Consider the following 24,907-nt stretch of genomic DNA (forward strand, 5'->3'; position numbering starts at 1 on the left):
ATCCATATCTGCCGCAATTGAGGACATTGAAGGGGTTTGCGCAATGGCGACGAGTGGGTATCTGGTGGCTCTCACAGCTGATAGATGGGGGTGTCTTTAAATCATTTGAGGACTTACGAAAGGAGTTCTCACTTCAGCATTCTATATTTTATCAGTATTTACAAGTAAGACACGCTTATATAATGCAGACTCATATACACCCTATTATTATACATCATGATACTGTTATTAATAGGCTCGGTTTACAGGCATCTACAAGGGGACTAATTTCATTCGTGTACGGGGAGCTCCTCTCGAGGGTGCTATTAGGTCACCCGATGATGGCATTAGCGAAATGGGAACATCAAGTGGGGGGGATTTCGGTAGATCAATGGCAATCAATAATGCAAATGATAACTAAGTTGTCCCTCAGTGAGCCTAACCGTCTGTCTCAACTATATATCATTTATAGGGTTTATAGGACTCCTAAGTGGCTGTTTGATTTAGGTCTAAGGCCAAATTCAAAATGTCCCAAGTGTACGCTCGATAATGCAGATATCCTACTGGACGTGTCCCTGTATACAAATATTCTGGATTATGGTTCTCAACTTAATATATATGGCCACAGAGCAGGATATTCCCAGAGATCCTATTGTCTGTGTGCTTGGATATGTTGAGGAGGTGGGAGGAGATGATCATTCACAAATAGCTGTTGCCAGAATGCTTTTTACTGCTAGAAAATTAATAGCATATCACTGGATCTCAGATACAGTTCCCACGAGGAAAGAATATGTAAATAAGCTAAACCTCATACTATGCAGAGAGAAGGCCATTTATCTTAAACGGGGTAGACCGGCAGTGTTCGAGAAAATTTGGGCAGGATGGTTGAATGTTCCAGGCTTACCGTCTGTAAGTTTATTCTCGTGATACCATGTTTATATCACCCTGAAAGTGATTTAGTTGTACTCCATGACTGGTGCCTTGGGATATCTGTCTTATCTATGTATGTATTTTTCTTGTGATATATTTTATCATTGGACCAGGGTTGGGTAGGGGGGGAGTTGTTGGGAATGGGAAAAGATTGTGGGGTATTTTGGAAAAAAATTCTGTTATGTTCTGAAAACTTTAATAAAAAATATCTGATTAAAAAAAAAAAAATTTGCCTATTGGTGTCCAAACCTCGACATGGAAATGGTCGAAGAACATGCCTTGAGAGCACAAAACCCTCATCAGCAACCATAATAAACGGTGCAGGTGGGGACGAGGCTCCTGGAAGCACGCATGGTTGGGGAAGATTTAAATTTGTCTCAGCAAGTCGCCTAGCTAATCTTGAATATCGAAATATGCGAGCATCAGAGGCACTCCCATATGCCCCAATGTCAGCAATTACAAAACAGTAGCTGCTGTCAGCTACAGCCAGCAGCATTACTGAAAAATATTTTTTGAAATTAAAGTAAGGGGAACCAGAGTTTGGCGGCTTCTTCACACGAATGTGATTACCATCCAGGGCACCAATGCAATGTGAAAACTCTGTGGCTTCCATGAACCCCTGGGCAATCCTCAGCCAGTCTTATGTGGTTGGCAGAAGCATGAAGCGTCTCTTTAGCTTGTCACAAATAAGGTCACAGGTTGAGCGTACAATCCCAGATATGGTTGACATGCCAAGGAGGAACTCAAAATGGAGGGAAGCATATGAATTGCCAGTAGCCAGGAATCTGTTAACAAGACCATAGTTTAGGTGGATAATCATCACCACAAATTACATAATATGATGGAAATTCTACCAATATTTAACATGGTGAAGCTTATACAGCACATATAAACATAATATATTGAATATGTTGCCTCAAATATAAACAACACCCATGAAGGAAGCACATAGGTGTAACTTATAAAATATACAGCTCCCAAATTGTGCAGGTTATGAGTTTGGGTGAGGGGAGTACTATTAGGTTGTTTGTAATAATATGAAAAGTATATGGTGGTCTTTAGTTCTAGGACAATGGTAATCAAAGACATGAATGGCAGATAAAATAATGTTAAGTGCCTAACCTAGTGAATTCAAACATTACACAAGATATCCTTAAACCACGAAAATAATGTGTTGTTCCAAAAATTTACCTCAAGGTTACTAGCAAACGCTCCTCAGGAGAGATGCTTAGTCAGATGCAGGTGTCTTGTCTGAGAAGGTAGGGACCCAAATACTCAAGTAAGGTGTCAAATCCACTAGTGGAGAGATGACAAAAAGCAACAAACTTCAACGGGTATTTGCAAAGTTCCATTTATAAATTTTAAAACTGACCATGTGCCCCATGTAGCAATAGTAGAGGGTGAACCCGTTGTGGTTCCTCAACAAGCTTATGTTGCCAAACCCCAAAGCGACGTGACACAAGCCATGCCAACCACAACAACGCCTCATTGGAAATAGACATATTTGTGACACCAAAGGACTAAGAACACACAACCCTAAGCTAATATGTCAGGGTACTGAACATTTTTCCAATGGTTTTAACACATAATCACTAATGGCTCACCCCTTTGACATTTCAAACCATTTAATAAATGCATTAACCCTTCATTTGGACATAGAAATCTTTGGGTGTGATACGTATTCACATGGACTGCAGACGGATCACACCCAGATGTGACACACGGACACGGATATCTCCGGTACTGTTTTCCGGGACCGGAAATATCAGGAAGTGTGAAACCGGCTTGATGGTGTCCCATGAAGAGCTCCAGCTCTGCTACATCTGGGTGGTTTGTAGAGCGGTGGCTTGACGTGAGCACTCAGCAAGCCAGCCAGAACACATTGAGACATGAGCGTGAGAACGCCCCGGCAGTGTCTAGTGCTGACGTAAGGTCACCGGATGTCAGATGGATGGTAGGTGAGGAAAACCACATTGTACTCGAATGACACTCGTCCTACTTTTCAGGAACAGCATCGGACCTATTTTATTTATGCTGATGAGTGTGAGCTCTAAGAGGAAAACTCTGATATCATAGAAACAACAGCAACTAAAAATTGTCATTGTCAGAATTGAAGTCAAAATCATTAAGAAATGGCTCATTTCATGACTGACTATGTAGAACAGTGTGCTCAATTTCTCACAGTACACATCATACACACACGGCTCCACTTGGTACACAAATGGCACCACCCTGTACATGTCGTATACACGGCTCCGCTCCGCATAAGTTGTACCCACACACTTCTCCACTCCGTACACACACGGCTCCAGTTCCACTCTGTACATATCATACACACGGCTCTGCTCCGTACACCTCGTACACACACGGCTCCGCTCCGTACACCTCGTACACACACGGCTCCGCTCCGTACACCTCGTACACACACGGCTCCGCTCCGTACACCTCGTACACACGGCTCTGCTACATCCACCCTGTAAACCCCTCCTGACCCCACACAGAAACTTCCCCTCATCCAGCACCATGACAACCAGCACAGCAGAGTCCTGCATACACTGAGGGCCCTGATCATGTGACCCCTGACTCCTCCCATCCTGTGACCTCATCACAGGTCCTGTGCGCACAGAACAGCCATATATGTGGTGTGCGGCTCTGCAGGTGGAGGTAGGTGCTGGAGATTCCCCATTACTGGGCGGGGGCAGGGGGCAGTAACCCCTCCATTCCCGGAGATAGTGCCCCCAGCTCTGCCATGTGTATATAGATATCTGCCAACTATAAAAGATGAGAGGGACAGATTGTGGTGAGTGCAGGAACAGGAAACAGCTGGGGCAGACTCCTTATTAGACACACACCAGCTGAGTCTGGCTGTCCTCACTGACTATAATGAGCTCCAGGGATATAAAAAGCAGCCCTGCCACACAAACCCCACCAGCCCGCGTTCTATAACGCTCCCCCCACACCCAGTCAGTGGATTTTGCTATACTTTGTCGTGCCCTTCTACAATCCTTTGAAAGGCATTATTTGAAGAGCCACATGTGAATGGCGCAGCAGTGTGCATGATCGACCACAGCTTATTTACATGTTGCTCTTTAGAGCTCCAGCTCTCGGGATCATGGGGGTTCTAGCGGTTGGACCCCAGCGCTTGGAAAGTTCTCGGGAGAGGGGATTACTAAGCTTGCATAATTGCTTTAAATGATTTTTCCAATTTTTTTTTATTTTCCCATAGAAATATTGAAAATAATAAAACAATATTGACCTTCCTAAAGTCCAATGTCGCCTCTCTGAGAACAGAATAGGACAGGAGGAGCGGTAGTGTGCAGTGTATATATACAGGACAGGAGGAGTGGTACTGTGCAGTGTATATATACAGGACAGGAGGAGTGGTACTGTGCAGTGTATATATACAGGACAGGAGGAGTGGTACTGTGCAGTGTATATATATATATACAGGACAGGAGGAGTGGTACTGTGCAGTGTATATATACAGGACAGGAGAGGTGGTACTGTGCAGTGTATATATATATATAGGACAGGAGGAGTGGTAATGTGCAGGGTATATATACAGGACAGGAGGAGTGGTACTGTGCAGTGTATATATACAGGACAGGAGGAGCGGTACTGTGCAGTGTATATATACAGGACAGGAGGAGTGGTACTGTGCAGTGTATATATACAGGACAGGAGGAGTGGTACTGTGCAGTGTATATATACAGGACAGGAGGAGTGGTACTGTGCAGTGTATATATACAGGACAGGAGAGGTGGTACTGTGCAGTGTATATATACAGGACAGGAGAGGTGGTACTGTGCAGTGTATATATATATATATATAGGACAGGAGGAGTGGTAATGTGCAGGGTATATATACAGGACAGGAGGAGTGGTACTGTGCAGTGTATATATACAGGACAGGAGGAGCGGTACTGTGCAGTGTATATATACAGGACAGGAGGAGTGGTACTGTGCAGTGTATATATACAGGACAGGAGGAGTGGTACTGTGCAGTGTATATATACAGGACAGGAGGAGTGGTACTGTGCAGTGTATATATACAGGACAGGAGGAGTGGTACTGTGCAGTGTATATATACAGGAGGAGTGGTACTGTGCAGTGTATATATACAGGACAGGAGGAGTGGTACTGTGCAGTGTATATATACAGGACAGGAGGAGCGGTACTGTGCAGTGTATATATACAGGACAGGAGGAGTGGTACTGTGCAGTGTATATATACAGGACAGGAGGAGTGGTACTGTGCAGTGTATATATACAGGAGGAGTGGTACTGTGCAGTGTATATATACAGGACAGGAGAAGTGGTACTGTGCAGTGTATATATACAGGACAGGAGGAGTGGTACTGTGCAGTGTATATATACAGGACAGGAGGAGTGGTACTGTGCAGTGTATATATACAGGACAGGAGGATTGGTACTGTGCAGTGTATATATACAGGAGGAGTGGTACTGTGCAGTGTATATATACAGGACAGGAGGAGTGGTACTGTGCAGTGTATATATACAGGACAGGAGGAGTGGTACTGTGCAGTGTATATATACAGGAGGAGTGGTACTGTGCAGTGTATATATACAGGACAGGAGAAGTGGTACTGTGCAGTGTATATATACAGGACAGGAGGAGTGGTACTGTGCAGTGTATATATACAGGACAGGAGGAGTGGTACTGTGCAGTGTATATATATATATATATACAGGACAGGAGGAGTGGTACTGTGCAGTGTATATATACAGGACAGGAGGAGCGGTACTGTGCAGTGTATATATACAGGACAGGAGGAGTGGTACTGTGCAGTGTATATATACAGGACAGGAGGAGTGGTACTGTGCAGTGTATATATACAGGACAGGAGGAGTGGTACTGTGCAGTGTATATATACAGGACAGGAGGAGTGGTACTGTGCAGTGTATATATACAGGACAGGAGGAGTGGTACTGTGCAGTGTATATATACAGGAGGAGTGGTACTGTGCAGTGTATATATACAGGACAGGAGGAGTGGTACTGTGCAGTGTATATATACAGGACAGGAGGAGCGGTACTGTGCAGTGTATATATACAGGACAGGAGGAGCGGTACTGTGCAGTGTATATATACAGGACAGGAGGAGCGGTACTGTGCAGTGTATATATACAGGACAGGAGGAGCGGTACTGTGCAGTGTATATATACAGGACATGAGGAGTGGTACTGTGCAGTGTATATATACAGGACAGGAGGAGTGGTACTGTGCAGTGTATATATACAGGACAGGAGGAGTGGTACTGTGCAGTGTATATACAGGACAGGAGGAGTGGTACTGTGCAGTGTATATACAGCACAAGAGGAGTGGTACTGTGCAGTGTATATATACAGGACAGGAGAAGTGGTACTGTGCAGTGTATATACAGTGGGGCAAAAAAGTATTTAGTCAGTCAGCAATAGTGCAAGTTCCACCACTTAAAAAGATGAGAGGCGTCTGTAATTTACATCATAGGTAGACCTCAACTATGGGAGACAAACTGAGAAAAAAAATCCAGAAAATCACATTTTCTGTTTTTTTATCATTTTATTTGCATATTATGGTGGAAAATAAGTATTTGGTCAGAAAAAAATCAAGATTTCTGGCTCTCACAGACCTGTAACTTCTTCTTTAAGAGTCTCCTCTTTCCTCCACTCATTACCTGTAGTAATGGCACCTGTTTAAACTTGTTATCAGTATAAAAAGACACCTGTGCACACCCTCAAACAGTCTGACTCCAAACTCCACTATGGTGAAGACCAAAGAGCTGTCAAAGGACACCAGAAACAAAATTGTAGCCCTGCACCAGGCTGGGAAGACTGAATCTGCAATAGCCAACCAGCTTGGAGTGAAGAAATCAACAGTGGGAGCAATAATTAGAAAATGGAAGACATTCAAGACCACTGATAATCTCCCTCGATCGGGGCTCCACGCAAAATCCCACCCCGTGGGGTCAGAATGATCACAAGAACGGTGAGCAAAAATCCCAGAACCATGCGGGGGGACCTAGGGAATGAACTGCAGAGAGCTGGGACCAATGTAACAAGGCCTACCATAAGTAACACACTACGCCACCATGGACTCAGATCCTGAAGTGCCAGACGTGTCCCACTGCTTAAGCCAGTACATGTCCGGGCCCGTCTGAAGTTTGCTAGAGAGCATTTGGATGATCCAGAGGAGTTTTGGGAGAATGTCCTATGGTCTGATGAAACCAAACTGGAACTGTTTGGTAGAAACACAACTTGTCGTGTTTGGAGGAAAAAGAATACTGAGTTGCATCCATCCAACACCATACCTACTGTAAAGCATGGTGGTGGAAACATCATGCTTTGGGGCTGTTTCTCTGCAAAGGGGCCAGGACGACTGATCCGGGTACATGAAAGAATGAATGGGGCCATGTATCGTGAGATTTTGAGTGCAAACCTCCTTCCATCAGCAAGGGCATTGAAGGTGAAACGTGGCTGGGTCTTTCAACATGACAATGATCCAAAGCACACCGCCAGGGCAACGAAGGAGGGGCTTCGTAAGAAGCATTTCAAGGTCCTGGAGTGGCCTAGCCAGTCTCCAGATCTCAACCCTATAGAAAACCTTTGGAGGGAGTTGAAAGTCCGTGTTGCCAAGCGAAAAGCCAAAAACATCACTGCTCTAGAGGAGATCTGCATGGAGGAATGGGCCAACATACCAACAACAGTGTGTGGCAGCCTTGTGAAGACTTACAGTAAACGTTTGACCTCTGTCATTGCCAACAAAGGATATATTACAAAGTATTGAGATGAAATTTTGTTTCTGACCAAATACTTATTTTCCACCATAATATGCAAATAAAATGATAAAAAAACAGACAATGTGATTTTCTGGATTTTTTTTTCTCAGTTTGTCTCCCATAGTTGAGGTCTACCTATGATGTAAATTACAGACGCCTCTCATCTTTTTAAGTGGTGGAACTTGCACTATTGCTGACTGACTAAATACTTTTTTGCCCCACTGTATACAGGACAGGAGGAGTGGTACTGTGCAGTGTATATATACACAGGACAGGAGGAGTGGTACTGTGCAGTGTATATATACACAGGACAGGAGGAGTGGTACTGTGCAGTGTATATATACAGGACAGGAGGAGTGGTACTGTGCAGTGTATATATACAGGACAGGAGGAGTGGTACTGTGCAGTGTATATATACAGGACAGGAGGAGTGGTACTGTGCAGTGTATATATACAGGACAGGAGGAGTGGTACTGTGCAGTGTATATATATAGGACAGGAGAAGTGGTACTGTGCAGTGTATATATACATATATACATATATATAATTGTCCAAGGGGTACTTCCGTCTGTCTGTCCTTCTTTTTGTCTTTCTGTCACGGATATTCATTGGTCGCGGCCTCTGTCTGTCATGGAATCCAAGTTGCTGATTGGTCTCGCCAGCTGCCTGTCATGGCTGCCGCGACCAATCAGCGACGGCTACAGTCCGATTAGTAACTTCCCTACTCCCCTGCAGTCACTGCCCGGCGCCCGCTCCATACTCCCCTCCAGTCAGCGCTCACACAGGGTTAATGCCGCGGGTAACTCACACCGTTACCGCCGCTATTAACCCTGTGTGACCAAGTTTTTACTATTGATGCTGCCTATGGAGCGTCAATTGTAAAAACATCTAATAGTAAAAATAATTTAAAAAAATAAAAAATCATTATATACTCACCTTTCCCGCTCCTCGCGAAGTTCCAGGCAGGTTCCGGTGGAAGGATGGTCTGCGAAAAGGACCTGCCATGACGTCACGGTCATGAGACCGCGACACGGTCATGTGACCGCGACGTCATCACAGGTCCTGCGCAAGAAGCAGGCAACAGAACTACAAGGGTACCATCGCAAGGTGATTATGTTTATTTTTTAACCTGTCACATACGTGGCTGGGCAATATACTACGTAGCTGGGCAATATACTACGTGACTGGCCAATCAATATACTACGTAGTTGGGCAATATACTACTTGACTAGCCAATATACTACATGGCTGGGCAATATACTACGGGGCTCTGTGCTGTATACTATGTAACTGGGCAATATACTACGTGGCTGGGCAATATACTATGTCACTGGGCAATATACTACATGGGCTGGGCAATATACTACGTCACTGGGCAATATACTACGTCACTGACCAATATACTGCGTGGCTGGGTAATATTTTACATCGCTGTGCAATATACTACGTGGCTCTGTGCTGTATACTATGTAACTGGGCAATATAATACGTCACTGGGCAATATACTACGTCACTGGGCAATATACTACGTGGGCTGGTGCAATATACTACGTCACTGGGCAATATACTACGTCACTGGGCAATATACTACGTGGGCTGGGCAATATACAGTGGTGTTCAAAAGTCCTGCATAGGTATAGGATAAATTGATTTTTCAAGTTTTAAACGTTTTCTGTTGAATATCTTCGATGCTAATATGACATATTATATATGGTTTTGTTCAGAATACAATTTTGCATTCTCTCCCTGTAATATTTTTAGCTTTTGAAGCAGTTTTGCATGAAATTATTGCAACAATATGGGAATTGAAAGCACAACTAAATATTGTACAGCTTCAGATCCAAAATTAGCCAATCACAGATGAGGTTCTTGTGACCAATCATAACCTGGATATGGCAGCCAATCACATTACATCCCATCTGCTGCTTTGTTTGTTTGTTTTATCTGTTGGTCTATCTAGTGAATCATACTGTAGAGTTTTATGATGGGAGCCTTCAGATTTTTGTCAGCGGAGGATCGTGTGCGAGTTGTGGTGCTACATGAAGAGGGTTATACTGGCCCCCAGATCGCAAGGAAGGTCGGCTGTAATCAGAGTACAGTCGTAAGAATTTTGCAGAAACATAAGCAGCTTGGAATTACCCAGGACAGGCCCAGATTTGGTCGGCCCAGAAAGTCAACTAAAAGGGAGGATAGAGTACTGATAAGAACATCCCTTGCCAATCGAAAGCTCACCTCTCCTCAGCCTCTGCGAGAATGGCAAGAAAAGTGCAATATTGAGGTAGGAACATCAACTGTTAGGAAGAGATGTTTGGAAGCAGGATTGAGAGGTGCAAGGCCCGAAAGAAGCCATTGATGACAGCCATACAAAGACAAAGGCGAAAACTGTGGGCATTGAAATATTTAAAATGGAGGAAGGAGGAGTGGGAAAAAGTGCTATTTAGTGATGAAAGCACTTTTTGCATTTTAGGAAATGATGGCAAGTCTTATGTGAGAAGGTTCCCACATGAAGAGTACAAGCCAGAGTGTTTGAGCTGTGTGAGTGAGGTGATTGAGGCTCTGATACAGGCCTGGAACCACATCATCACTCGTGAACATCTGCAGAAGCTTGTTCACTCAAAGCCACAGAGATGCAAGCTGGTGCTCAAGAGCAAAGGCTGGCCAATAAAGTATTAGAAGCTAAAGATGCACTCAAAAGGCCCTTTTCAGGACTCTGAAATAAAAAATAATAAATCTTAAAAAGTAAAATTTAAGTCTGTGTGAACTTGCATTGGAAGTTAATGAACTTAGAAACCTGTTCACCATTCTACACACTGTACTGGTGTAGGTATGGTTATGCTGTAAAAAAAATTATCAAAAATGCGCATACCATAACAATTTATACACTTGGGACATTCAAAAATGAGTATGGCATACAATGAGGGATTACAAAAACATATATGTTCCATATGTTCCACCAGTTTCACTGTAGAGATGCAGAAGTATGAAACATATAGTTTTCTTCATGCCTATGCAGGACTTTTGAACACCACTGTACTACGTGGGCTGGGCAATATACTACGTGGGCTGGGCAATATACTACGTGGGCTGGTGCAATATACTACGTCACTGGGCAATATACTACGTCACTGGGCAATATACTACGTGGGCTGGGCAATATACTACGTCACTGGGCAATATACTGCGTGGACATGCATATTCTAGAATACCCGATACGTTAGAATCGGGCCACCATCTAGTATATATATATATATATATATATATATATATATATATACACTCACCGGCCACTTTATTAGGTACACCTGTCCAACTTCTTGTTAACACTTAATTTCTAATCAGCCAATCACATGGCGGCAACTCAGTGCATTTAGGCATGTAGACATGGTCAAGACAATCTCCTGCAGTTCAAACCGAGCATCAGTATGGGGAAGAAAGGTGATTTGAGTGCCTTTGAACGTGGCATGGTTGTTGGTGCCAGAAGGGCTGGTCTGAGTATTTCAGAAACTGCTGATCTACTGGGATTTTCACGCACAACCATCTCTAGGGTTTACAGAGAATGGTCCGAAAAAGAAAAAAAATCCAGTGAGCGGCAGTTCTGTGGGCGGAAATGCCTTGTTGATGCCAGAGGTCAGAGGAGAATGGGCAGACTGGTTCGAGCTGATAGAAAGGCAACAGTGACTCAAATCGCCACCCGTTACAACCAAGGTAGGCCTAAGAGCATCTCTGAACGCACAGTGCGTCGAACTTTGAGGCAGATGGGCTACAGCAGCAGAAGACCACACCGGGTACCACTCCTTTCAGCTAAGAACAGGAAACTGAGGCTACAATTTGTACAAGCTCATCGAAATTGGACAGTAGAAGATTGGAAAAACGTTGCTTGGTCTGATGAGTCTCGATTTCTGCTGCGACATTCGGATGGTAGGGTCAGAATTTGGCGTAAACAACATGAAAGCATGGATCCATCCTGCCTTGTATGGAGCATCTTTGGGATGTGCAGCCGAAAAATCTGCGGCAACTGTGTGATGCCATCATGTCAATATGGACCAAAATCTCTGAGGAATGCTTCCAGCACCTTGTTGAATCTATGCCACGAAGAATTGAGGCAGTTCTGAAGGCAAAAGGGGGTCCAACCCGTTACTAGCATGGTGTACCTAATAAAGTGGCCGGTTAGTGTAATATATATATGTATATATACACTCACCGACCACTTTATTAGGTACACCATGCTAGTAACGGGTTGGACCCCCTTTTGCCTTCAGAACTGCCTCAATTCTTCGTGGCATATATATACAGTACAGACCAAAGGTTTGGACACACCTTCTCATTTAAAGATTTTTCTGTATTTTCATGACTATGAAAATTGTACATTCACACTGAAGGCATCAAAACTATGAATTAACACATGTGGAATTATATACTTAACAAAAAAGTGTGAAACAACTAAAAATAGTAACATAGTAACATAGTTAGTAAGGCCGAAAAAAGACATTTGTCCATCCAGTTCAGCCTATATTCCATCATGATAAATCCCCAGATCTACGATCTTCTACAGAACCTAATAATTGTATGATACAATATTGTTCTGCTCCAGGAAGACATCCAGGCCTCTCTTGAACCCCTCGACTGAGTTCGCCATCACCACCTCCTCAGGCAAGCAATTCCAGATTCTCACTGCCCTAACAGTAAAGAATCCTCTTCTATGTTGGTGGAAAAACTTTCTCTCCTCCAGACGCAAAGAATGCCCCCTTGTGCCCGTCACCTTCCTTGGTATAAACAGATCCTCAGCGAGATATTTGTATTGTCCCCTTATATACTTATACATGGTTATTAGATCGCCCCTCAGTCGTCTTTTTTCTAGACTAAATAATCCTAATTTCTCTAATCTATCTGGGTATTGTAGTTCTCCCATCCCCTTTATTAATTTTGTTGCCCTCCTTTGTACTCTCTCTAGTTCCATTATATCCTTCCTGAGCACCGGTGCCCAAAACTGGACACAGTGCTCCATGTGCGGTCTAACTAGGGATTTGTACAGAGGCAGTATAATGCTCTCATCATGTGTATCCAGACCTCTTTTAATGCACCCCATGATCCTGTTTGCCTTGGCAGCTGCTGCCTGGCACTGGCTGCTCCAGGTAAGTTTATCATTAACTAGGATCCCCAAGTCCTTCTCCCTGTCAGATTTACCCAGTGGTTTCCCGTTCAGTGTGTAATGGTGATATTGATTCCTTCTTCCCATGTGTATAACCTTACATTTATCATTGTTAAACCTCATCTGCCACCTTTCAGCCCAAGTTTCCAACTTATCCAGATCCATCTGTAGCAGAATACTATCTTCTCTTGTATTAACTGCTTTACATAGTTTTGTATCATCTGCAAATATCAATATTTTACTGTGTAAACCTTCTACCAGATCATTAATGAATATGTTGAAGAGAACAGGTCCCAATACCGACCCCTGCGGTACCCCACTGATCACAGCGACCCAGTTAGAGACTATACCATTTATAACCACCCTCTGCTTTCTATCACTAAGCCAGTTACTAACCCATTTACACACATTTTCCCTCAGACCCAGCATTCTCATTTTGTGTACCAACCTCTTGTGCGGCACGGTATCAAATGCTTTGGAAAAATCGAGATATACCACGTCCAGTGATTCACCGTGGTCCAGCCTATAGCTTACCTCTTCATAAAAACTGATTAGATTGGTTTGACAGGAGCGATTTCTCATAAACCCATGCTGATATGGAGTTAAACAGTTAGGGTACTGTCACACAGTGGCACTTTGTTCGCTACAACGGCATGATCCGTGACGTTCCAGCGATATAGTTACGATATCGCTGTGTCTGACACGCTACTGTGATCAGGGACCCCACTGAGAATCGTACGTCGTAGCAGATCGTTTGAAACTTTATTTCGTCGTCAAGTGTCCCGCTGTGGCGGCATGATCGCAGCGTGTAACAAAGGTGTGCACGATATTCCCAATGTCCCGTATGACTTCTACATCGCAACTACGTCATGAAATTATCGCTCCAGCGCCGTGCGTGTGACCGCAGTCTACGACACTGGAGCGATAATCAAGTGACGCTGCAACGTCACGGATCGTGCCGTCGGAGCGATCAAAGTGCCACTGTGTGACAGTACCCTAATTCTCATTGAGATAATCCAGAATAACATCCTTCAGAAACCCTTCAAATATTTTACCAACAGTAGAGGTTAGACTTACTGGCCTATAATTTCCAGGTTCACTTTTAGAGCCCTTTTTGAATATTGGTACCACATTTGCTATGCGCCAGTCCTGCGGAACAGACCCCGTCGCTATAGAGTCCCTAAAAATAAGAAATAATGGTTTATCTATTACATTACTTAGTTCTCTTAGTACTCGTGGGTGTATGCCATCCGGACGCGGAGATTTATCTATTTTAATCTTATTTAGCCGGTTTCGCACCTCTTCTTGGGTTAGATTGGTGACCCTTAATATAGGGTTTTCATTGTTTCTTGGGATTTCACCTAGCATTTCATTTTCCACCGTGAATACCGTGGAGAAGAAGGTGTTTAATATATTAGCTTTTTCCTCGTCATCTACAACCATTCTTTCCTCACTATTTTTTAAGTGGCCTACATTTTCAGTTTTTATTCTTTTACTATTGATATAGTTGAAGAACAGTTTGGGATTAGTTTTACTCTCCTTAGCAATGTGCTTCTCTGTTTCCTTTTTTGGCAGCTTTAATTAGTTTTTTAGATAAAGTATTTTTCTCCCTATAGTTTTTTAGAGCTTCAATGGTGCCATCCTGCTTTAGTAGTGCAAATGCTTTCTTTTTACTGTTAATTGCCTGTCTTACTTCTTTGTTTAGCCACATTGGGTTTTTCCTATTTCTAGTCCTTTTATTCCCACAAGGTATAAACCGCTTACAGTGCCTATTTAGGATGTTCTTAAACATTTTCCATTTATTATCTGTATTCTTATTTCTGAGGATATTGTCCCAGTCTACCAGATTAAGGGCATCTCTAAGCTGGTCAAACTTTGCCTTCCTAAAGTTCAGTGTTTTTGTGACTCCCTGACAAGTCCCTCTAGTGAAAGACAGGTGAAACTGTACAATATTGTGGTCGCTATTTCCTAGATGCCCGACGACCTGCAGATTTGTTATTCTGTCAGGTCTATTAGATAGTATTAAGTCTAAAAGTGCTGCTCCTCTGGTTGGATTCTGCACCAATTGTAATAGATAATTTTTCTTGGTTATTAGCAGAAACCTGTTGCCTTTATGGGTTTCACAGGTTTCTGTTTCCCAGTTAATATCCAGGTAGTTAAAGTCCTCCATAACCAGGACCTCATTATGGGTTGCAGCTTCATCTATCTGCTTTAGAAGTAGACTTATATGTCTTATATTCTAGGTTCTTCAAAGTAGCCAACTTTTGCTTTGATGACTGCTTTGCACACTCTTGGCATTCTCTTTGTGAGATTCAAGAGGTAGTCACCGGAAATGGTTTTCACTTCAAAGGTGTGCCCTGTCAGGTTTAATAAGTGGGATTTCTTGCCTTACAAATGGTGTTGGGACCATCAGTTGCGTTGTGCAGAAGTCTGGTGGATACACAGCTGATATTCCTACTGAATAGACTGTAAGAATTTGTATTATGGCAAGAAAAAACCAGCTAAGTAAAGAAAACCGAGTGGCTATCATTACTTTAAGAAATGAAGGACAGTCAGTCCGAAAAATTGAGCAAACTTTGAGGCCATGTGCACACGTTCAGTATTTTTTGCGTTTTTTCGCTATAAAAACGCGAAAAAAACGCTTACATATGCCTCCTATTATTTACAGTGTATTCCGCATTTCTTGTGCAAATGTTGCATTTTTTTCCGCGAAAAAATCGCATTGTGGGAAAAAAAGCAACATGTTCATTAAATTTGCGGAATTGCGGGTATTCCACACACTTAGGAATGCATTGATCTGCTTACTTCCCGCACGGGGCTGTGCACACCATGCGGGAAGTAAGCAGATTATGTGCGGTTGGTACCCAGGGTGGAGGAGAGGAGACTCTCCTCCACGGACTGGGCACCATATAATTCGTAAAAAAAAAAAGAATTAAAATAAAAAATAGTCATATACTCACCTTCGATGGCCCCCGCAGTCTTCCCGCCTCTCAGGTGCATGCTGCCGCTTCCGTTCCTATAGATGGTGTGGTGAAGGACCTGCGATGACGTCGCGGTCACGTGACCGCGACGTCATCGAAGGTCCTGCACCACACCATCTATAGGAACGGACGCCGCTGAGGAGATCGGCTGTCTGCAGAAGGTGAGTATAACCATTTTTTTAATTTTTTTATTATTTTTAACATGATATTTTTTACTATTGATGCTGCATAAGCAGCATCTATAGTAAAAAGTTGGTCACACTTGTCAAACAGTATGTCTTTTTCAAGCGATGCATCTCCCTGAGGCCGCGCGTGCGCAGATGGAGTGCTCTGCTTCCCGGGGCTTCAGGAAAATGGCCACGGGATGCCGCGCGCGCGCAGATGGAGATCGCGGCGGCCATTTTCCTGAAGCCGAGTTCGCATCTTGGGAAGCAGAGCACTCCATCTGCGCACGCGCGGCCTCAGGAAGATGGCCGCCCCCACCGATAAATCTCTGAATAACACAGATCGCGCACTTTTTTTGCCGTTGCGCAGTGCATTCGGCTGTTGCGCATGCGCAAAACACTACGCCAACGCCGGGAAGATAAGCAAGAGGTGGGGTAGAAACAGCCATTTCACCACGCCCTTTTGACCAGACCTGCATGATTGACAGCCAAAAACGGCGACTTTACTAAGGTATTTTGGCAGCAAAGGTGGGGAATCGGGATAATAAAGACACTATTGTCCAGCACAGCTCAGGCCCTATTGAACACTATTTTTACCTCATATTGAAGAAACGGGGTGACAGGTTCCCTTTCAGCTCTGCTGCGAGCCTGATTTGAGTGTCAGTTCTCTGTGCCCTGATGGTCTCGCAGCAGAGAATTAAATAGCAAAGCCACTAAAGACTCAAAGTCTCCAAAAATTCGATATAAACAGCAGAAAAAAAGGCAGCAACACTTACCTGTCTAGATCTTGGAACAAATTCACTACAGGGTGCTGCCAGCCCATAAAGCAAGATGTTAGCAACACAGGTGCAAAATACCAGATCAACAGTCGCTCTCCACCTACCCATTCCTGGAGGGGGTGACTGCCCAGTATACAAGTGCACAATAAAGGCCTGTATAGGGCATTGTTCAGACAAGGGTACTGCATAGTGTCTGGTTCACAGCCTATTAGTCACGCCCCTACATTTCGATCAAGCGGAAAAATTCCGGGATGGGCAGATTATCAATCCGGGCCTGATGAGTTCCATTAACGTTCTGTCAATATTCCCATTGTATGTCACATCTACCATATATACTTGAGTATAAGCCCACCTGAGTATAAGCCGAGACCCCTAATTTTGCCACAAAAACTGAGAAAACTTAATGACTCAGGTATAAGCCTAGGGTGGGAAATGCAGCAGCTACCGGTAAATTTCAAAAATAAAAAGATACCAATAAAAGTTAAATTGATTGAGACATCAGTAGGTTAAGTGTTTTTGAATATCCATATTGAATCAGGAGACCCATATAATGCTTCATACAGTTCAGGATGGGCCCCATACAAAATACGCCCCATATACAGTCATGGCCAAAGTATTCACAACCCTGCAATTCTGTCAGATAATACTCAGTTTCTTCCTGAAAATGATTGCAAACACAAATTCTTTGTTATTATTATCATCATTTACCGTATATACTCGAGTATAAGCCGACCCGAGTATAAGCCGACCCCCCTAATTTTGCCACAAAAAACTGGGAAAACTTATTGACTCGAGTATAAGCCTAGGGTAGAAAATGCAGCAGCTACCGGTGAATTTCAAAATTAAAAATAGATACTCCATACCATTCATTATGGCCCCATAGATGCTCCACATAAAGCTGTGCCATATATAATGCTCTGCACCGTTCATTATGGCCCCATAGATACTCCACATAAAGCTGTGCCATATATACAATGCTCTGCACCGTTGCCCCATAGATACTCCACATAAAGCTGTGCCATATATACAATGCTCTGCACCGTTGCCCCATAGATAGCTGTGCCATATATATAATGCTCTGCACCTTTGCCCCATAGATAGCTGTGCCATATATATAATGCTCTGCACCATTGCCCCATAGCTGTGCCATATAGTGCTCTGCACCGTTGCCCCATAGCTGTGCCATATATATAGTGCTCTGCACCGTTGCCCCACAGCTGTGCCATATATAGTGCTCTGCACCGTTGCCCCATAGCTGTGCCATATATATAGTGCTCTGCACCGTTGCCCCATAGCTGTGCCATATATATAGTGCTCTGCACCATTGCCCCATAGCTGTGCCATACAGTGCTCTGCACCGTTGCCCCATAGCTATGCCATATAGTGCTCTGCACCGTTGCCCCATAGCTGTGACATATAGTGCTCTGCACCGTTGCCCCATAGCTCTGCCATATAGTGCTCTGCACCGTTGCCCCATAGCTGTGACATGTAGTGCTCTGCACCGTTGCCCCATAGCTGTGCCATATAGTGCTCTGCACCGTTGCCCCATAGCTCTGCCATATAGTGCTCTGCACCGTTGCCCCATAGCTCTGCCATATAGTGCTCTGCACCATTGCCTCATAGATACTCCACATAAATCTGTGCTGCTGCTGCTGCAATAAAAAAAAAACAAAAAAACACATACTCACCTGTCTTGCTTACAGCTCCTCGGCGCCATCTTCCCGGCGTCTCTCCGCACTGACTGATCAGGCAGAGGGCGGCGCGCACACTATATGCGTCATCGCGCCCTCTGCCTGCACAGTCAGTGCGGAGAGACACCGGGAAGATGGCTCGGCGCCCGGCGTGTGGAACGAGGACAGGTGAATATGTCATACTTACCTGCTCCCGGCGTCCCGCTCCTTCCCCCGGACAGCTGGTCTTCGGTGCCGCAGCCTCTTCCTCTATCAGCGGTCACCGGCACCGCTTCATTAGAGAAATGAATAGGCGGCTCCGCCCCTATGGGAGGTGGAGCAGCCTATTCATTTCTCTAATGAGCGGTCCCACGTGACCGCTCAGGGGAAGAGGCTGCGGCACCCGGAGACAGTGGGACGTGCAGGGGGGGCGCCAGGAGCCCCGGAAGCAGGTAAGTATATGACAGTGCTCACCCGCCGACCCCACCACCGATCATGACTCGAGTATAAGCCGAGGGGGCACTTTCAGCCCAAAAATTTGGGCTGAAAATCTCGGCTTATACTCGAGTATATACGGTAATTTGTCTTAAATGAAAAAAACACAAAAGAGAATGAAGCAAAAAGCAAAACATTGATCATTTCACACAAAACTCCAAAAATGGGCCAGACAAAAGTATTGGCACCCTCGGCCTAATACTTGGTTGCAAAACCTTTAGCCAAAATAACTGCGAACAACCGCTTTCGGTAACCATCAATGAGTTTCTTACAATGCTCTGCTGGAATTTTAGACCATTCTTCTTTGGAAAACTGCTCCAGGTCCCTGATATTTCAAGGGTGCCTTCTCCAAACTGCCATTTTTAGATCTCTCCACAGGTGTTCTATGGGATTCAGATCTGGACTCATTGCTGGCCACCTTAGAAGTCTCCAGTGCTTTCTCTCAAACCATTTTCTAGTGCTTTTTGAAGTGTGTTTTGGGTCATTGTCCTGCTGGAAGACCCATGACCTCTGAGGGAGACCCAGCTTTCTCACACTGGGCCCTACATTATGCTGCAAAATTTGTTGGTAGTCTTCAGACTTCATTATGCCATGCACACGGTCAAGCAGTCCAGTGCCAGAGGCAGCAAAGCCACCCCAAAACATCAGGGAACCGCCGCCATGTTGGACTGTAGGGACCGTGTTCTTTTCTTTGAATGCCTCTTTTTTTCTCCTGTAAACTCTATTTTGATGCCATTGCCCAAAAAGCTCTACTTTTGTCTCATCTGACCAGAGAACATTCTTCCAAAACGTTTTGAGCTTTTTCAGGTAAATTCTGGCAAACTCCAGCCTGGCTTTTTTATGTCTCGGGGTAAGAAGTGGGGTCTTCCTGGGTCTCCTACCATGCAGTTCCTTTTCATTCAGATGCCGACGTATAGTACGGGTTGACACTATTGTACCCTCGGACTGCAGGGCAGCTTGAACTTGTTTGGATGTTAGTCGAGGTTCTTTATCCAACATCCGCACAATCTTGTGTTGAAATCTCTTGTCAATTTTTCTTTTCCGTCCACATCTTGGGAGGTTAGCCACAGTGCCATGGGCTTTAAACTTCTTGATGACACTGCGCACGGTAGACACAGGAACATTCAGGTCTTTGGAGATGGACTTGTAGCCTTGAGATTGCTCATGCTTCCTCACAATTTGGTTTCTCAAGTCCTCAGACAGTTCTTTGGTCTTCTTTCTTTTCTCCATGCTCAATGTGGTACACACAAGGACACAGGACAGAGGTTGAGTCAACTTTAATCCATGTCAACTGGCTGCAGGTGTGATTTAGTTATTGCCAACACCTGTTAGGTGCCACATGTAAGTTACAGGTGCTGTTAATTACACAAATTAGAGAAGCATCACATGATTTTTCGAACAGTGCCAATACTTTTGTCCTCCCCCTTTTTTATGTTTGGTGTGGAATTATATCCAATTTGGCTTTAGAACAATTCTTTTTGTGTTTTTTCATTTAAGACAAATTAAATGAAGATAATAATAACAAATAATTTGTGTTTGCAATCATTTTCAGGAAGAAACTGAGTATTATCTGACAGAATTGCAGGGGTGTGAATACTTTTGGCCATGACTGTAATGCTCCATAAAGTTCATAATGGACCCCATAAGATGTTCCATATTAAAATATGCCCCATAAAATGCTGCACAAAAGGTTAACGATGGCCCTTTAAGATGCTCTATAGAATTTTATGCCCCTTATAATGCTGCACAAATTTTGATGGCCCCATAAGATGCTCCATAGATTATGCCCCATACAATCCTGCACAAAGGTTGATGGCCCCATAAGATGTTCCATAGACTATGCCCCATATAATGATACACAAAGGTTGACTGCCCCATAAGATGCTCCATAGATTATGCCCCATATGCTGTTGCTGCTGCGATGAAGAAAAAAAAATGACATTCTCACCTCTCGTCGCGACGACAGGTGAATATCGCATGGCTCACCCTCCCCCGTTATACTCACCCTCCTGAAGCGGTCCCTGCTTCTCCGTTGTCCCTGGCCGGCAGCTTGTTGCTGTGTTCAGCAGTCACTGGTACCGCTCATTAAAGTAGTGACTATGTGGCTCCACCCTTATGGGAGTGGAGTCGCGTCCATATTCATTACTTTAATGAGCGTACCATGTGACCGCTGTATATACGAAGAGCTGCGGGCACCGGAGAAGCAGGGACATGCAGAGACGCGCCGGGAGCAGGTGCCGCTCCCCCTTCCCCGCCGACCCCCTGGGACAATGACTCGAGTATAACCTGAGAGGGGCACTTTCAGCCTAAAAAAAGGGCTGAAAATCTCAGCTTATACTCGAGTATATACGGTAAGTTCTTTTTCTGATAAGTCCACACTCGCGCCTTCTCAGCGTTCCTCTGTGACCTTTTGTTGTTACATGGGATCTTTATGATGTTACATCGTCATCTTCTTCCCATTCAGGTCCCTACAATATTGGATCCTTTCGGTAGAGATCTTCTATAAGAGAATTTTCCTGATTGACCCGTCAATGATGGATAGTGGCAGGAAAGAGATGGCAAAGAGGCTGTTAAACCTCACCCTAGAGATCATCTTCCAGCTTACTGGTGAGGTGAGAGATTCTGATGACGTCACATTACATCATTCTTATGTATGGGAATAACAGATGGACAGAACTGGAGAGGTGAGGACTCTGGAAATGTCTGTAGGGAGATTTATTAATGTGTCTCTCCATGACCAGGATTACACAGTAGTGAAGAAGACCTCTAGTGAGCGCTGCCAGGACCCTGTGTCTGAGGGATGGGAAAGACCCATGAGCCCAATCACAGGGCCTCCACCTCACCCACTGATACATGAGGACATCAATGACCAGAAGATCCTGAAACTCACCTACAAGATGATTGAGCTGCTGACTGGAGAGGTGACACTGCTGGGAATGCTGGGACATTATATAGTAACGCTATGAAGGGATCGGGGTGATGACGGTATCATTGTGTGTGTCAGGTTCCTATAAGGTGTCAGGATGTCGCCGTCTATTTCTCCAAGGAGGAGTGGGAGTATTTAGAAGGACACAAGGATCTATACAAGGATGTAATTGTGGAGGTTCCCCAGCGCCTCACATCACCAGGTAATTGATATGAATAAATTCACTGCTTTAATAATAAATGCTGAAGTAAAGCTAGTTTTACAGAATTTTCAAACCCACAGGTTCTCTAAACCTATATAGTGAGTATGTAAATTTGTTTACATCATTTTTGATGACTATAATAAGAATTGTATTTTTTTTTATTTCTATTGCGCCAACATATTCCATAGTATTTTACAATTCATAGGGGACTTGTACAGACAATAGAGATATGACAGAGTAACACATAATTCTACACATACCAAGAGAAGTGGGGGCCCTACTCACAATCTTACAATCTATGAGGAAATAGATGAAACCACCAAAGGTGAATGGTGAAAAGTGTGGTTAAGCCATCAATTAAACAACCGGGTATTCAAATAACGCTGCATGAACTGGTCACCAGCACAGAGTGCTACTAAGTGTATGGAGGGTGTATAAACAGATAATGCCAGATTCTGAGGAAAATGTAATAAGGGCAAAAAGGAAATAGATAAATCAGGTATTTGGTAGTCTAAAGAAATGCGTTTTTAGAGCATGCTTAAAACTGTTGATACTCGTAATTAATTGAATTGTTTATAGTAATTCACTGGAGAACTAGTGCAGAGAGCATAGCGAGCGTGGTAGACAGAGATGAGGCAGAAGATCTTGGATGGTGCAAAATTGTGGCAAGCTTAGAGTGTTAGAATAATACGTTTATATTGTATTCAATAGCGGATGGTCAACCAGTGTAAAGAGTGGCACAGGGTGGAGGTATCATTGTAGCCCTTTTCTTATTTATTGCAGTATTCCCATGTCCTGTCACAAGTGTGTATATATCTATATATATAATTGTCTAAGGGTTTTTCCGTCTGTCTGTCTGTCCCGGAAATCCCGCGTCGCTGATTGGTCTCGCCAGCTGCCTGTCCTGGCTGCCGCGACCAATCAGCGACAGGCACATTAGTCCCTCCCTACTTCAGTCCAGTCAGTGCCCGGCGCCCGCTCACAGTGCCTATGCAGCATCGATAGTAAAAAGATGTAATGTTAAAAATAATAAAAAACAAAAAACCTGCTATTCTCACATTCCGTAGTCCGCTGAGGAGCGTTTGGCTGCCGCCAGCTTCCGTTCCCAGAGATGCATTGCGAAATTACCCATAAGACTTAGCGGTCTCGCGAGACTGCTGTCATCTGGGTAATTTTGCAATGCATCCTGGCAACGGAAGATGGCGGCAGCCGCGCCCGCATCAGCACAGCTTCGCTGGATCCCAGCGGGTGAGTATATAACTATTTTTTATTTTAAATACTTTTTTAACAGGGATATGGTGCCCACACTGCTATATACTACGTGGGCTGTGTTATATATACCGCTTGGCTGTTATATACTACATGGCCAGTGTTATATTCTGCGTGGGCTGTGCTATATATTACGTGGCCAGTGTTATATACTGCGTGGGCTGTGCTATATATTACGTGGCCAGTGTTATATACTGTTTGGACTGTGTTATATACTACGTCGCCTGTGTTATATACTGTGTGGCTGTTATATACTGCGTGGGTTGTCTTATATACTGAGTGGCCACAGTTATATACTGCGTGGCCACAGCTATACACTGCATGGCCTGTATTAACACATCAGGAATTCTACAATATGTATGTATGTACTGTATATAGCAGCCACATAGTATATAGCACAGGCCACATAGTATTTGTCTGCTATATACTACATGGCCTGTGGCTATATACTATGTGGCTGCTATATACATAGATACATAGATATTCTAGAATACCCCATGCGTTAGAATGGGGCCACCATCTAGTGTATGTGTGTGTATATATATATATACACTCACCGGCCACTTTATTAGGTACACCTGTCCAACTTCTTGTTAACACTTAATTTCTAATCAGCCAATCACATGGCGGCAACTCAGTGCATTTAGGCATGTAGACATGGTCAAGACAATCTCCTGCAGTTCAAACCGAGCATCAGTATGGGGAAGAAAGGTGATTTGAGTGCCTTTGAACGTGGCATGGTTGTTGGTGCCAGAAGGGCTGGTCTGAGTATTTCAGAAACTGCTGATCTACTGGGATTTTCACGCACAACCATCTCTAGGGTTTAAAGAGAATGGTCCGAAAAAGAAAAAAAATCCAGTGAGCGGCAGTTCTGTGGGCGGAAATGCCTTGTTGATGCCAGAGGTCAGAGGAGAATGGGCAGACTGGTTCGAGCTGATAGAAAGGCAACAGTGACTCAAATCGCCACCCGTTACAACCAAGGTAGGCCTAAGAGCATCTCTGAACGCACAGTGCGTCGAACTTTGAGGCAGATGGGCTACAGCAGCAGAAGACCACATCGGGTACCACTCCTTTCAGCTAAGAACAGGAAACTGAGGCTACAATTTGTACAAGCTCATCGAAATTGGACAGTAGAAGATTGGAAAAACGTTGCTTGGTCTGATGAGTCTCGATTTCTGCTGCGACATTCGGATGGTAGGGTCAGAATTTGGCGTAAACAACATGAAAGCATGGATCCATCCTGCCTTGTATGGAGCATCTTTGGGATGTGCAGCCGACAAATCTGCGGCAACTGTGTGATGCCATCATGTCAATATGGACCAAAATCTCTGAGGAATGCTTCCAGCACCTTGTTGAATCTATGCCACGAAGAATTGAGGCAGTTCTGAAGGCAAAAGGGGGTCCAACCCGTTACTAGCATGGTGTACCTAATAAAGTGGCCGGTGAGTGTATATATACATATATATATATATATATATATATATATATATATATATATATATATATATATATATATATATATATATATATATATATATATATGTATATATACACTCACCGGCCACTTTATTAGGTACACCATGCTAG

The 24,907-nt window shown here is 44.0% G+C and overlaps 1 protein-coding gene across 1 annotated transcript in view; it reads left to right on the forward strand.

Annotated features, from left to right (window-relative positions):
- Positions 1–3,522: 3,522 nt before the first annotated feature.
- The window catches only part of LOC143766156 (gastrula zinc finger protein XlCGF66.1-like), a 64,741-nt gene continuing 43,356 nt past the window's right edge, over positions 3,523–24,907 (forward strand). The window contains exons 1-4 of the mRNA XM_077253622.1: positions 3,523–3,573; positions 21,388–21,535; positions 21,665–21,844; positions 21,928–22,051. Of these exons, the coding sequence (XP_077109737.1) occupies positions 21,455–21,535; positions 21,665–21,844; positions 21,928–22,051 (385 nt within the window). The 5' untranslated portion in view covers positions 3,523–3,573; positions 21,388–21,454. The remainder of the gene's footprint in view (positions 3,574–21,387; positions 21,536–21,664; positions 21,845–21,927; positions 22,052–24,907) is intronic.

The sequence above is a fragment of the Ranitomeya variabilis genome, chromosome 4 (assembly GCF_051348905.1).
Source record: "Ranitomeya variabilis isolate aRanVar5 chromosome 4, aRanVar5.hap1, whole genome shotgun sequence".
NCBI lineage: Eukaryota > Metazoa > Chordata > Amphibia > Anura > Dendrobatidae > Ranitomeya > Ranitomeya variabilis.